Raw genomic sequence first — 15,654 nt, forward strand, 5'->3', positions numbered from 1 at the left:
GAGCTCCAATGGCCAGAGTGGTTTAACAGTCAGCCGCTTTGATTGAAGCTCTGTGAGGGGAACAGGGCATCTCCTAGCAACTCTCAGCATCCTTCACTAACTACACTTTCCAGGATTCTTTGGTGGAAGCCATGACTGTCTAAACTAGAATACAGTAGGGCCCCACTTTGCAGTGCTCTGCTTTGCAGTGCTCCGATTTGCAGTGTTTCACCAATACAGCAGTTGTTGGTTGCAGAAAGGCCCCACTCGTACGGCGCTTGTTCCACTTTTACGGCGTTTTTCGGGCATTGGGCACCATTTTAGACAATGTTAGTCAATGCGTTCTGCTTTACAGCAACGGTCTGGATTGGAACCTGCCGTATGAGCGGGGCCCTACTGTAAAGGTCTGGTGTGGATGTGGCCAGTGACAACTTTGGTTTAAATTTGGGTAGGAGTCTATATGTGCCTGCTGTAGAATAAAAAGGTGGGGGAAATGCTGAAAAACTATGATATTGTTCACAATGTTTTACTTTTGGAAAAGAAAGGAGCTTCCTCTCTGCCCAGCACCCATACACCCAATCTCCTCCGCTCCCCCCTGCTCCTCCCCCGTCCCTCCCCCAGGTCAGTTTCACCTCTCCTAAGCATGATTGCACAGGAGTAAATCTCACTGAACTCAGAAAGTATGCAAGTGATCAAACCTGCCCTCCCTTCCTCCTATCCCCTCCCTCTTGCCCCTTCCCTCCCCCTTCCAACCCCCTCCTTCCCCTCCCCCTCCTCCTTCCCCTTCCCCTCCTCCTTCCCCTTCCCCTCCTCCTTCCCCTCCCCCATGGTCAGTTTTGCCTATCTTAAGCATGATTACACAGGAGTAAATCCCACTGAACTCAATAAGCATGCAAATGATCAAACCTGCCCTTCCCTCCTCCTCCCTCCCATCCCCTTCCTTTTGCCCCTTCCCACCCCCTTTCTTCACCCCTCCCCATCCCCTTCCAATCCCCTCCTTCCCCCTACCCTTCCTTCCACTCCTCTCTCGTTACCAAATTCTTCCAAGATACACAGGAAGTGGATTAGACTGTGGAAGACCAATCAAAATTGTGTTTGCCTTTTTACAAATTTGTAGGGCAGGACAATATCTCAGAGAGGAGGTCAAGTCTCCTCCTCCCCTGGTGCATTCACTATAGCTGCCCAATTTCCCTACTTTTTAAAGTTTGCATTAGTAAATCACTCCATAGAAGCTTTTTATGCAAAGGCCTTTGGTCCACTTGCAGAATTATTACTTCTCCATGACTCAATCGCTAGCATTTGAACATACAATAGAAACAGTATAGATAAGGAGAAAGCTATTCCCTCATCACTGAGTAAGAAAGTTGACAACGGATGTCTTAGGAAGCTGACTTGTAACTGGTCAGACCATTTGGTCCATCTAGCTCAGTATTGTCTACTGACTGCCAATGGCTCCCCAGGGTTTCAGAAAGGGGACATTCCCAGCCCTACCTAGTCAGTCAGATTTATTTGTTAGAAACCATTGGTCATAAACATCCATGAATGGTATCTATAGTAAATTCATTTGACTAATCAACTGGATGTTAAGGATGAACTGGGTGCAACCCTGTTCATCCAAGTAAGAAATTCCAAAACACCACAATCCTGACGAGCTACAATATAAAATATACAGTATGTCCTACTTAGAAACAACTGTAATTGTGAACAAAGAGGGGGGGAACCATATGTACACTGCATATACATAGACTTCTGTATATCTATTATGGTAGATATACTGGTGATATTTATATCATTGTGGATATAAATTGTGGTGTTTTGGAATTTCATTATTTGGATGAACAAAGTTGATCCATATATCAAGGTCACTAGTTCACATGGATTTACAATAGATACCATTTTTTTGGACCTTATGTCTTATAAATCAGATGGCCAAATTTGTATTAAACATTCCAGTAACTCACTGACAAGAACACTATATTATAATATAATAGGAATCCTCACATACATGTAAGAGATCATTTGCCATTTGGACAGTTTCTAAGGCTGAAACACAATTGTACTCATTCAGACATATCCAATATAGGGACATAAAGAAAGAAAGAGGTTTTCTTCAGGAGGTGAGGCTAAATATCAGGTATGAGTTATGAAGATCAGTTCAAAAGGAGAGAAAAAACTTTTCCTGTCTATGAAATACAACAGAGTATCTCTCCATTACACATATTGTACTGAAACACTGGCACTTAACACAAAATATTCCAAGATTTGCCTGTTATACGACACTGGATCAAAATAGTACATTCGGATACAGCTTACAACAAAAGGAAATCCCTTATTACTAAGGGACATTTTAAAGGCGGTTAATGTCCCTGTTCTTAAATTGTTACAAGTTATACAAACAAAGCAATCCTAAAGATGGTAACACTTTTTTAAAAAAGGGATTTCATATACATGTCAGTCCACACATGTGATTTATGTGATTGTATGTCTTTGTCCATAGATATACAGGGACAAAAAAGTAGAACTTTAAAACCATGGATCAGTGAACATAAGAGTAAGATAAGAACTAGAACACTTGAAACTTCATGAACTCCAAATTTCTTGGAATACAGTCATTCAATGGAGGATTTGAAGTTTCTTAGCAACTGAGCATAAACCTCAAAATCCTCAGGTGTATTACCTTCTCAGTGGGAGGTATATTGGATTGATACATTACAGACAGTTACTCCCAATGGTTTAAATGAGAGATTTAACAACATTTCAGGAATAAAGTAAATTTTATGATATCTCTTTCTACTTTGGATATATTCTGATGGGGATTTATGTTATATAAAACTTATATGGAACAAATGTGACATTGATCGTTTAAGGGAGAAAGTGGAGTTTGCCCCAGCGGATATAAACAGAGAAGTGACTGTAGGCGAGTTTATTCTTTTCGTGGGCCAGTAGAGTTATAATGATATTTCAGCAAGCTGGTTTTGTATACTGAAGCACAATTAGGCACCAATAAATGTGTATAAATTTGTTTTTTATTTTAATGTTGTACAGTATATGATAAAGCAGGGAACTAAGTATTTTTTGTAGGCAAGAATTTTTCTCTAAAAGAAAATATATTGAGTTATAAGACAGACAACTGCAACACACAACTATCCTGGAAAAACTATTGCACTTCATATTTCATTTTGGAATCTGATAAGGTTTTTCCCTCCAAGGAATTTAGACGTTATTCTTCTTCTATGGAACTTCAGTTAACTTCTCCTATGGATTGCAACTTAATGATACTATTAAGAATGATGATTAACAGCCGTGATCTTCTTGAGGTTCAGAAGATAGCACACTCTCCCTGAAGAGACTATGCAGTACACAGTGCAGAAAAACAGAATTAACTGTTATGGATGCACCATTATCAAAGATACTGGGCTGAAGGTTCAAATCTTGAGTCCAGTAAAACAGCAAGTAGCTGTCTATTTTCAACCATTTATGCTCACACTGAAAATACTTATGCAGTTCAAAGTTGCTCATGGATTTTGGAATTCAGACCTTAAGATCTCAACTCCTCTAGCAGCCAGACCAAAGGTTCCTCTATGTGATTAATTAATTTATTTATTGCATTTGTATACCACCCCATAGCTGAAGCTCGTTGGGCGGTTTACAACAATTAAAAACATTAAAAACAAATATACAAATTTAAAAACACATATTTAAAAACCAATTTAAAAACACATGCTAAAATGCCTGGGAGAAGAGGAAAGGTATGACCTGGCGCCAAAAAGATAACAGTGTTGGTGCCAGGCACACCTCGTCAAAGAGATCATTCCATAATTTCAGGGCCACCACTGAGAAGGCCCTCTCCCTTGTTGCCAGACTCCCAGCTTCCCTCCAAGTAGGGCCTTGGATGTTGAGTGTAGTGTATGGGTGGGTTCGTGTCAGGAGAGGCATTCCAGCAGGTATTGTAGTCCTAGGCCATGTAAGGCTTTATAGGTTAAAACCTGCACCTTGAATCAAGCTCGGAAACATACAGGCAGCCAATGCAAGCGGGCCAAAATCGGTTTTATATGTTCGAACCATCTGGTCCCTGTTACCAATCTGGCTGCTGCATTTTGCACAAGCTGCAGTTTCCGAACCGTCTCCAAAGGCAGCCCCATGTAGAGCACATTGCAGTAATCTAATCTGGAGGTTATCAGAGTATGGACAACTGAAGCCAGGTTATCCCTGTCCAGATAGGGGCGGAGCTGGGCCACCAACCGAAGTTGGTAGAAGGCACTCCGTGCCACTGAGGCCACCTGAGCCTCAAGTGACAGAGATGGTTCTAGGAGAACCCCCAAGCTACGAACCTGCTCCTTCAGGGGGAGTGCAACCCCATCCAGGACAGGTTGGACATCCACCATCCGGTCAGAAGAACCACCCACTAGCAGCATCTCAGTCTTTTCTGGATTGAGCCTCAGTTTATTAGCCCTCATCCAGTCCATTGTTGCACCCAGGCACTGGTTGAGTACATTGACAGCCTCACCTGAAGAAGCTGAAAAGGAGAAATAGAGCTGTGTGTCATCAGCATACTGATGGCAACACACTCCAAAGCTCCGGATGACCACACCCAACAGTTTCATGTAGATGTTGAACAGCATGGGGGACAGAACTAACCCCTGCGGAACTCCATACTGGAGAGTCCAGGGTGTCGAGCAATGCTCCCCAAGCACCACCTTCTGGAAACAGCCCACCAAGTAGGAGCGGAACCACCGCCATGCAGTACCTCCCACTCCCAACTCAGCCAGTCTTCCCAGAAGGATACCATGGTCGATGGTATCGAAAGCCGCTGAGAGATCAAGGAGAATCAACAGAGTCACACTCCCCCATCTCTCTCCTGACAGAGGTCATCATACAGGGCGACCAAGGCTGTCTCCATGCCAAAACCAGGCCTGAAACCCGACTGAAATGGATCCAGATAATCGGTCTCATCCAAGAGTTTCTGAAGCTGGCCTGCCACCACTCGTTCAAGCACCTTGCCCGGGAATGGAACATTTGCTGATATCAGAGCAGTTAACCCAATGGCAGCAAGAAGAGTCATGATGCCTCTGCCCATTGTGACATCAGAGCACATAAGCCATTGCTCCCTGATAACTTAAGAGTATGCTACAAACTACAGAAGAATCACTCTATTGAGGCAGATTTAAATGTAAGGCATCTGTGTTGAGGCACCCAAAAAGCATTTCTGTAAAGTCTGCACTGGGCCTGTAGTGTTTGTAAGCTACTTACCATGCAGCTTGCCAGCTCAGGAAGGTCTCCACTCCAGAACAGTTGAGATGAAGGGCCACAAAGAAAAATCCTATACGTCATAATTTTCTCCAAAACAGTGCTGCCTTGAGTCCCTCAGATAAACCATGCATACCTGATAGTTCTACCAGGAAATTCTCCATTTAGCCTATTCCATCCTTGCCTTTCAAAATTCACAGCAGTTCTTACCTGGATCTCCTCTGTTTCATCTACCAACAGGAAGCTTATAACATTTTCTGTCATCTTCTTCCTCTTGGCCTCCTCATCCATTCCCTCGTCGTCATCATGAGGTTTGTCACCATGGTATACAGTAATGGGGTGTTTCCTCTTGTTTCCACCTGCATGAATCCTCTTCTGACACTCTACACAAAGGTTGATTTTGCATGCTTGGCACCTTATTGCTGCCCTCTGCCTGGAGTTTGTGATATTGCTCTGCATGATATTCCCACTGGCAACCTTGCAGGTGTCACAGTATGGGACATGGCCAACTTTAATTCGGGTCCGTTCATGGTTTTGTAGCCTTTCTTGCCTGTGTAGTTCTTCTTCACACCGCTGGCACTGCAGGCTTCCACACTCATCGCACTCAAAGGTTGCTTCATCTGTGCCGCTGCAAGCGTAGCTTTCCTGGCACAAAAGAGCAGTATTCAGTCCCTTGTCTGCTGTTGGAGGCTGGGCACTCATTTTTGGAAATTTTACTGTTACCTTTACAATTTTGTAACAGATATGTACATTGGTTTTCCAAAGGGCTAAAACTGGTATTTATCTTAACATGAAAGAAACTCTGCCGTCAATGTTTCTTTTAAAGTATGTGTCAGTCTTGATTTTCTCCTGCCTATAACAGTTTCGTTATATGCAAAGTGCTTTTTTGTTTTGTCCAAGACAGATGTAAACACTGCAGCTTTCCACAATAAATGGCAGGCCCAAACGAATTCTGGGCTTAAAAGTCACAATGAAGTTAGCTACGTGTAAGAAAAACAAGGATATGTTTCTAAAATGCAAGTCGGATCTTGTCCCTGAAAAATCTGAAAAAGGAAAAAGATTTATAGAGAACAGACATTAGTTGTTTGGTTTAAAAAAAGATTCAACAGAGAATTCAGACAATATTAGAAAGCCCTCAGCTTTCCTGCCACAATTCAAGCCCTCCTGCAAAATGCAAAGCATAAATGGACATTTCCTAGTTCTGTGCTTTTTAGGAACATAGGAAGCTGCCTTATACGGAGTCAGACCATCAGTCCGTCTAGCTCAGTATTGTCTGAACTGACTGGCAGTGGCATATGATCTTATTCTAAGTATGTTTGTTTAAAAATAAGTCTGACTTAGTTTGGTGGCAGTGCACAGGATTGCAGCCTTTGGAAGCACTGAAACTCATATTTTGTAAACAAATATAACCAGGGTGAGTAACATCACAGCTTCACATATTTTTAAACCCTACAGTCTGATAGATCACCACTGTTAAATAAACTGCTGTCTACTTACCTTAAATCAAGACAATAATAATAATTTAAAACTTAATTCAAGCTATGTTTGACCCAGAAGGGGCAGGGGAGGGGTGTTACAGTAAGAGTGTTTTATCTGTTTACACTTGTTACTCATTTGCTTCCAAGGCAGAATCTTGCCTTAAAGCACAATAAACATTTATCTGCCAGTAGCATCTAAAAAAGGACAAAGCATATATCTAATTAGCTGCTTACTTATGTTACTTTAAATCACAATAGAAAAATATTGTTTTACTAAATATTTCTTATATCTTCCTATAAACAACAACCAGGGTGAGGGAGGAACTAGAATAAACGAGATGACAGACTTTGCCTAGGAATAAAACAGCCCCCTGGACCCCAATATCCCGATCTATTGTTTACAAAACAGTAGGCACCTTCCTCCTCCTCTTCCTCCCTGCAAGCCTTAGTGACTAAGTAATCAGATCACAGTCTCCTCCTCCTCCTGTTAGCTGCAAGGATCGGGGGGGGAGTGTAGATCCTTCCTCTCCCCCGCAAGATTAGGGTTTAACTCCCGCAGTGTCTAAGCCCCACCATGTAGACCAGGTACCCCTCCCTGGGGAGGTATCGGGGCCAGCCCCAAGCTCTTCTCCTTCTCCCCTTGTTGTCAGTGTAGATCAGCTGATCGCAGGGAACTTCAGGGTTATTTTTTCTAAGACAGGAAGGTGAGCGGTCGAGTGGGAAAGAAGGGAGAGGCCGGGTGCATTATGGGAATTGTAGTGCTCGGTCCCAGTACTTTAACGTTCAGAACGGGGGCAGAACTACATGTCCCTATGTACACTGCAAAAAGAAGTGAAGCCGGTTTGCACAGGATGCTGTGAGATGTAGTTCAAAAATCCCAGGGCTCTTAATCTCTGCAAATTGAGGCAACAGAGTAAGGCTTGGTAGAAGGAGGAGGAGAATGCATGGATGGGTGTGAAGTGGCTTTATGTATTGTGTAACGGGGGGGGGATAAAGGGAGATTATTGTGTAGTGGAGAAAATTCGTATAAATTTAGCATTTATGGAATATTTTAGTGTTTACTGCGGCGTACCGGGAGTAGAAGACTGGGGTGCACTGCGTGCAGTTTGGCTAAGGGACTCAAGAAGCTATTATATCAAAGCCCCATAAACTGATAAAAGCTACTATTGCATGAAAGCCCCATAAACTGATACGGCCTGATCTCTGGCTTATTCCCAAAGCGATGTTTAATTCTGGGTTACTATGACATGAGACATCTTTAGAATGTCAATTAACCACAAACATTTTGGATCTCTCCTGCTGCAGAATTTGTTGCAAGAAAATACTTCGAAACTATTTTCCAGTTTCCATCTTTTTGATGGAATATAGACTTCTGTCCAAATGCTAGCAGGACTTCTGCATATCTGTGAGTGAAGCCAATCACTTGAACTTGGCTTTGGCATTAGGAGTTCTACAGGCAGAACTCTGTGATTCACTTTTCTATTAGCAGCATGTATGGATGTGAAAGTTGGACAGTGAAAAAAGCTGGTAAGAGAAAAATCAACTAATTTGCAATGTGATGTTGGAGGAGAGCTTTGCGCATACCATGGACTGCGAAAAAGACAAATAACTGGGTGTTAGAACAAATTAAACCAGAACTATTATCAGGAGCTAAAATGATGAAACTGAGGTTATCATACTTTGGACACATAATGAAAAGATTCACTAGAAAAGACAATAACGCTGGGAAAAACACAAGGGAGTAGAAAAAGAGGAAGGCCAAACGAGATGGATTGATTCCATGAAGGAAGCCATGGAACTGAACTTACAAGATCTGAACAGGGTAGTTCACGACAGATGCTATTGAAGGTCGCTGATTCATAGGGTCACCATAAGTTGTAATCGACTTGAAGGCACATAACAACAAAGACAGCCAGAATAATGTGCATTAAAAAAAAAAGCGCGAAACCATGAAATGTATGTATAAATAGAAATCTTCAAACTATTCACAAGTAAGTTTAGTTCATTACAAGAGATTGATTATATGTTACAAAAACACAATATTTGAAACTGATGCTATGCATGTATATTTTCAGTATGAAACCAAGACCCAAATGCATTTACTAAACTGATCAAGAGACTGAATATACAGCATGTCCATATTTTACTTCTGTGTCTTAAAGAATACATTAAATAACTGACTAATAAAGTTACTTATTACATAATGGGAACTTAAAATTCTAAAGCGCAAATTAGCAAAGATTACTATAGGTGTATGCAAGGTTTTATGCCAACACATACTGAATTCAAGTGAATTCATGAGAAAAGCCATTTATTTCTGTCCTAAAAATCTACCAGATTTTAACTTCAGATTCACCATGTATCCTCATTCTCACTGGACTCTAGGGTTGCAATACTAGAAACACTTAGTAAGTGGCTTAATTATGAGTAAACCTGTATAGAATTGTCCTGTAAGGCTGTAATCCTGTGCATATTTCCCTGGGAGTAAGCTCCACTGAACACAATAGGACAAAATTGCATAGTGCTAATATGAACAACAGAATATAACCACATGAAAATGTTATAGCATCTATCAACCATCTTTCTACCCACAAGGGGACCCCAAGGCAACATTTAAAACTTCATAACCACAACTAATAAATAAACAAATCACATATCCTCTAGTTTAATCAAATCATTTAAGCTATTAGAACCAAAATACACATTATCATTTTGTCAAACTATGATTGTTATTTTATTAGTTATTTGATTTATATCCTGCCCTTCCTCCCAGAAGGAGACCAGGGCGGCAAACAGAAGCACCGAAAACACCCTAAAACATCATAAAAACAGTTTAAAACACATTAAAACAAAACATATTAAAAAACTTAAAAATAAAAGCTTTCAAAACATTTTTTAAAAAGCTTTAAAAACATCTTAAAAAGCAATTCCAACACAGACACAGACTGGGATAAGGTCTCAACTTAAAAGGCTTGTTGAAATTGTTATATTTGCATCGACAATGTGAAGGGAAAAAGGGGGATCTGCTTCTTCCTGTGATGCTGACTACGACTACTTGTTGCCTTTTATACAAATCAGTGGTGTGATCACTTTTGAAATTAATTTTATTAAATTTATATTCTGCCCTTCCTTCCAAAGGCACCCAGGACAATATAGTCTTCACAATTATGGTCATTCTGTCTCAAAAAGGATACTGTAAAGCTGGGAAAGGTGCAGAAAGGGACATACAAAATGATCAGCGGCTGGGGCAACACCCCTCCAAGAAAAAGTTATGATGTGGGGGCATTTTAGTTAAGAAAGAGTGTGAGTAAGGGGGCATGATAGAAGTTTATACAATTATTGCCGCCCTGGGCTCCTGCTGGGAGGAAGGGTGGGATATAAATCAAATAATAAATAAATAAAAATTATACATGGTGCGGAGAAAGTGGTTGGAGAAAACTCTGTGTTGGACCACTGTTGTTCACAGCACAAGAACCCTTCTTGAGGGACTGGTTGGCAACCCTACACATTTTTCCCTCTCGTGTGATCTGGCTGCAGCTGGTATCAGGAAGGAACTGTAAATTATGACATGGGCAAGGGAGCTTGATGGACACTTCCTTTGTCTGCTTACTTAGGTTCCCTGAGCTTTAAGAGAACATGTCTCTCAGGGTGCTCAAGTAAGATGAGTGATGCTGCCAGGGTGAATAGGCTACCCAGCAGGGTGCGCCTGTCAGAAAAAAATAGTGGAAGTTGCCATGGGGAAGGCATGGGCTACAAGGGCTAGTTGTCCAATGGAGTGGCCAGGCTATTACTTCATGCAGTACTCTTCTTCACTGGCTGAGGTGTGCCTGGGTATGGGGACCTTGTGATGTTCCTATATTAATGTATATATGGTAAGTGTTGGTTGTTTAGAAGATACATGGTAAGTGGAGTGAAAGAGGGGGAGTGAATGGGCAGTAGAATGCGAGATGATTGGCTGAGTGTTTAAAATGGCTGAATGTATAAAAGGAAGAGTGAGAATGGAATCTGGGGGGGAGAAGAGAACTGAGTGGGTTGCTTGGTGGGGTTTAGAGAGTTGTTTGCCAGGAGGGAGGTGGAGTTCGGATTAGTATTGAGTAAAACCATATGCTTATGTGCCTTAAGAAGAAATCTTGTTAATCTTGTTAGCTTTGTTATCTGTAATAAATACTTAATTTGGTTTACCAAAGGCCTGATCCTTGGCTGGGGTTTCACAGACCAGAAGGGAGGGTAAGGTAATGACCAAGGCTGAAGGGGAACTGTAACAAATGGTGGCAGCGGTGAAGAGAATAACAATACCAGTATTCAGAGTCTCTGGGAATACTAGTATTGGGACGTTACTGGTGGTTGCCTAGCAGGGGGATCTGTTGAGATCTGTGCTAGAGCGGGGAGAGAAACCATAAGAGAGAGCGGTCCGGACTGGTGGAGTCCCTGGTGGTGCCTAGTGACAGGCAGTAACCACGAGAAGGTAGGAACCTGACAGGGAGAGCCAGGGAAGGACGCATCACATGTGGTGGCAGTAGCGGTGGGATACGAACAACACAGAATCCAGATACGAACCAAAGAGAGTCCCAAAGACACGTGGTGACAAAGGAGACTACGTCACAGGTGTTGGCTGTAGCAGTGAGATACGAATACTAGACAATCCCTAATAGTTGTGTGGCAAACAGAAATAACAAAACAATATTACTTGTGAGAGTGACTGGCAAAGAGTGTGTGGCAAAGAGTGAGTGAACTCAAACACCATGGCTGTAGCAGTGAGATACGAATACTAGACAATCCCTAATAGTTGTGTGGCAAACAGAAATAACAAAACGATATTACTTGTGAGAGTGACTGGCAAAGAGTGTGTGGCAAAGAGTGAGTGAACTCAAACACCATGGCTGAATACATAAAAATGAAAAGAGAGGAGCTGGTGGAGAAGTGCATAACATTCAATTTACCTCACGAGGGTAAAGGGGTAGATGAATTGAGGGTAGCACTTATAGGATTTGCTACTGCCCAGCAAAAACAACCGGTCAGGGAAGAGACCCCAGAAGGATATTTAAGCAATCCCGCTTATATAGAGTACTTGAGAGAGAAGTTGAAGTTGGAAGCTGAGAGACTGAGGATGGAAGGTGCAGAGAAGGAAAAACAGAGAGAGTTGGAAGCTGAGAGATTGAGGATGGAGGCTGAGGAAAAAGACAAGCAGAGGGAGTTGGAAACAGAGATTGAGGATGGAAACTGAGAGAATGAGAGTGGATGTGGAGATACAAGGGGAAAGATTAAAATTGGAAAGAGAAGTTTCATTCTGATGAAACAAGAAAGGACAGAGATGGAGCAAAAATAAAAATTACTCCAAAGGACTTTGCTGTCTATGAGCCTGGTCAAGATCCTCAAATTTACCTCAGCATCTTTGAAAAAGCAGCTCAGTTGTAGGGGCTACCTGAAGATAAATACATGCAGTATTTATCAAACCTGATTAAAGGGGAATTGGCTGAGGTATACCAATATTTCCCCTCAGACAGGCCCGTCACCTATGCTGAATTCAAAGAAGCAGTGTTTAAAAGATTCAGACTGGGGCCTTATTATTTTAGAAAGCTTTTCAGAAACTGCCAGATACAGACAGGGAGGTCTTTCGTGGAGCTGGGGGCAAAACTGATGGACATATTTGGGAAATGGCTGACAAGTGCAAAAGCTCAGTCTGTGGAGGAGGTGAAAAACCTCATGATATTGGATCAATTATACCATCAGTTACCACCAGAAATAAGGTTCCTGGTCAAAGACCGTTCCCCTACATCGGTGCAGGAGGCCGCAGAGATGGCGGATCACTTCGCCTCCAACAGAACTGGTTGGGTGGAGAAAACATCAAGAGATTTTAAACCCAGACCATATAATGCTGGCAGAAGGGATGTGGTACCACAGCGAGTGAGTCCTCCAGTAAAATCTGAAGGGCACAGGACACCCCAGAGTGGATCTGTGTACCCTAAAAGTGAGGAGAAATTATGCTACAAATGTGGTAGACCGGGGCACCTACGTTTTCAATGTGAGGTTGCCAACCCCATTAGTAATCCTGCTCAGACAAGGACAGTGAAAACAGAGCCCAAGGCTTTAGAAACAGCGAAAAAGGTTCAGTTCTGCCAGATAAACTGGACAGAAGTAACAGACCTTGATTCAAGTCTGAGAGAGGAAGTGAGTGTACAAGGGGCAAATTATTGGGCATTCCTTGATACTGGTGCCGCTCAGACATTACTGAGGCCAGATTTAATAAAATCTGAGGTAATATTACCTCAGGAAACTGTGACTATCCAAGGAGTGAGGGGTCAACCAGAAAGTTTGCCTGTGGCCCTGGTGGATATGACTTGGAGAGGCCGAGAGGGCCGATATAAAGTAGGCATTAATGCCCAGCAACAAGAACCAGTAATACTGGGAAGGGATGTAATGGGCGCCCAAGGAAAGATCTATGTAGTGACCAGACAGCAAATTGGCAGAGAAAAAGAAGCCATATTAAGGGGGGCTGAAACAAACAGGGTGGAATCTGTTAACCAGCCTCAGGTCACCATAGCAACCACTAGCAGGCCTGCTGGAGGAGACAAACTGTATCAAGTGGTCTCTGATAATGATGAGGCAGATCAATTCAGGGAAGAGCTGCAAAAAGATATAAGTTTGAAGCAGATAAAGGAACAAGCTCTGACCCAACAGATTCCTTTCACTGACAAACTGAGGAATCAAGTTGTGTGTGAGAATGGGATTTTATATAGACTGTGGATGCCTGCTGAGAGAAAGGATGAATGTGAACCAGTGAAGCAATTAATAGTACCTAGCAAATACAGAACCAGATTGCTAGAGGTAGCCCACGATGTCCCATGTGCAGGACATCTGGGAATAAAAAAGACCAAGAGGAGATTGGCTGCACATTATTATTGGCCAAACATCTCCAAAGATGTAAAACAACATTGTCTATCTTGTGGAATATGCCAAAAGGTGGGAAAAAGTGGAGTAAAGACTAAGGCACCCTTAAAGCCCCTTCCTATAATTGGACAACCCTTTTATAGAGTGGGAATAGATTTGGTGGGCCCTTTTTCCAAACCCACAAGGCATGGCAAGAAATATCTATTGGTGGTGGTGGATTTTGCCACCAGGTACCCAGAAGCAGAAGCACTAAAATCCGTGGAAGCCCCTGTAGTGGCAGAGGCTTTATTAAAAATCTTTATGAGGCTGGGTTTCCCTCATGAAGTGCTGACGGATCAAGGCAGTGTATTCATGGGAGAAGTGATGCAATGTATGTGGAAATGTTGTGGTCTAAAACATCTAAAGACCACTACTTACCATCCCGCCACTAATGGGTTAACAGAGAGATTCAATGGTGTTTTGAAGGGCATGATCAGAAGCTATGTTCAAGATCACCCACAAGACTGGGATGAACGGTTGGGATGGTTCTTATTTGCATACAGAGAAGTCCCTCAGGAGTCAACAGGCTTCTCACCCTTTGAACTCATGTTCACTAGAAAAGTGAGGGGACCTTTGGAACTATTAAAAAATTCATGGGAAGGAACCCTGGGAGAGTACAAAACATCTGTAGTAGATTTTGTATTGGAATTCCGCAATAAATTAACATCAATGATGGAGGTGGTGGAAAAGAATTTGAGTCAAGCACAGGAGAAGCAACGTTACTGGTATGACAGAACAGCCAGGGAACGTGTGTATGATGTGGGAGATATGGTTATGGCGTTCATACCCAGGAAACATGACAAATTACAGGCTAACTGGGAAGGACCATATACCATCAGAGAAAGGCTTGACACAGTGACGTATGTAATTACCACAGACCAATTAAACAAAAGCAAAGTGGTTAATGTAAATATGTTAAAGCCTTACCATACCAGGGATGCACAGGTGTTGCAAGTTACCTTATTCCCTGAGGGAAGTGGGCCTGAACTTCCAGATTTGGTACAGGAAAGCAAAGACAAAGGAGGGGTAGATCAAGTGGAATGGTCAGAGGAGGTGAAGGAGGAAGTAAAAGAAGAGATTCTGAGAGTTTTGAAAACCTATAGGAATCTCTTTAGCAACAAACCTGGCCGAACCGGTATAGTTATACATTCCATTGATACTGGAGATCATGCCCCAATCAGATCTGTTCCGTACCGTGTGAATGGGAAAGTTTTGAATGAGATCAAAAAGGAGGTGGAAGATATGCTGGAATTAGGAGTGATCAGGGAATCCATCAGTCCCTGGGCCTCAAGTATTGTCCTGGTTCCGGGAAAAGATGGAACGACAAGGTTTTGCATTGATTATCGGCTAATCAATAAAATTACTGTCCCAGATGCGTATCCTATGCCTAGGGTAGACGCAATGTTAGAGTTATTGGGGGCAGCAACCATTATCTCTACACTAGATCTCTGTAAAGGATTTTGGCAAATGGAACTAGACGAGCAATCCAGAGCCAAAACTGCCTTCAGTACACCAGATGGGTTATATGAGTTTGTGACCTTACCCATGGGACTAAGGAACTCACCAAGTTCATTTCAGAGGCTAATCAATACTGTGTTGCGAGGCATGTCAGATTTTGCAGTGGCCTATATCGATGACGTGGCCATTTTTAGCAAGTCGGTGCCTGAGCATGTCCAACACCTGACAACAGTATTGGAGGCCTTAAGAAAAGCAGGCCTCACAATAAAAGCTAAGAAATGCCAGTTTGGACTAAAGGAAGTAATCTGTTTAGGACATAAGGTGGGGAGTGGGAAAATCACCCCCTTATGGAGCAAGGTGGAGGCAATACAAGCGTGGCCGATCCCCTTAACCAAACAACAAGTAAGGGCATTTCTGGGTGTGGCTGGATTTTCTAGGAAGTTTGTGAGAAATTTTGGGGAAATAGCAACCCCCTTGCATGAATTAACAAAGAAGAAGTGTTCTGAGCGTGTGGTATGGACGGATGAATGTCAGAAGGCTTTTGATCTACTGAAGCAAGCCTTGT

At 42.4% G+C, this 15,654-nt stretch overlaps 1 protein-coding gene across 4 annotated transcripts in view; it reads right to left on the reverse strand.

The window, feature by feature from the left end:
• ZFYVE1 (zinc finger FYVE-type containing 1) overlaps positions 1 to 7,422 on the reverse strand; it is a 30,585-nt gene extending 23,163 nt beyond the window's left edge. For 2 of the 4 annotated variants that reach the window (XM_061611226.1, XM_061611223.1), the window contains exons 1-2: positions 7,121 to 7,422; positions 5,437 to 6,269 (exon numbers count right to left, since the gene is read on the reverse strand). In XM_061611226.1, the coding sequence (XP_061467210.1) occupies positions 5,437 to 5,928 (492 nt within the window). In that variant the 5' untranslated portion in view covers positions 5,929 to 6,269; positions 7,121 to 7,422. Of the gene's footprint in view, positions 1 to 5,436; positions 6,270 to 6,723; positions 6,951 to 7,120 lie in introns of those variants that run through there. The other 2 variants (XM_061611224.1, XM_061611225.1) reach the window with 2 other exon arrangements.
• Between the last annotated feature and the right edge of the window lie 8,232 nt (positions 7,423 to 15,654).

Source organism: Rhineura floridana, chromosome 2, assembly GCF_030035675.1.
Source record: "Rhineura floridana isolate rRhiFlo1 chromosome 2, rRhiFlo1.hap2, whole genome shotgun sequence".
NCBI classification, from domain to species: Eukaryota; Metazoa; Chordata; class Lepidosauria; order Squamata; family Rhineuridae; genus Rhineura; species Rhineura floridana.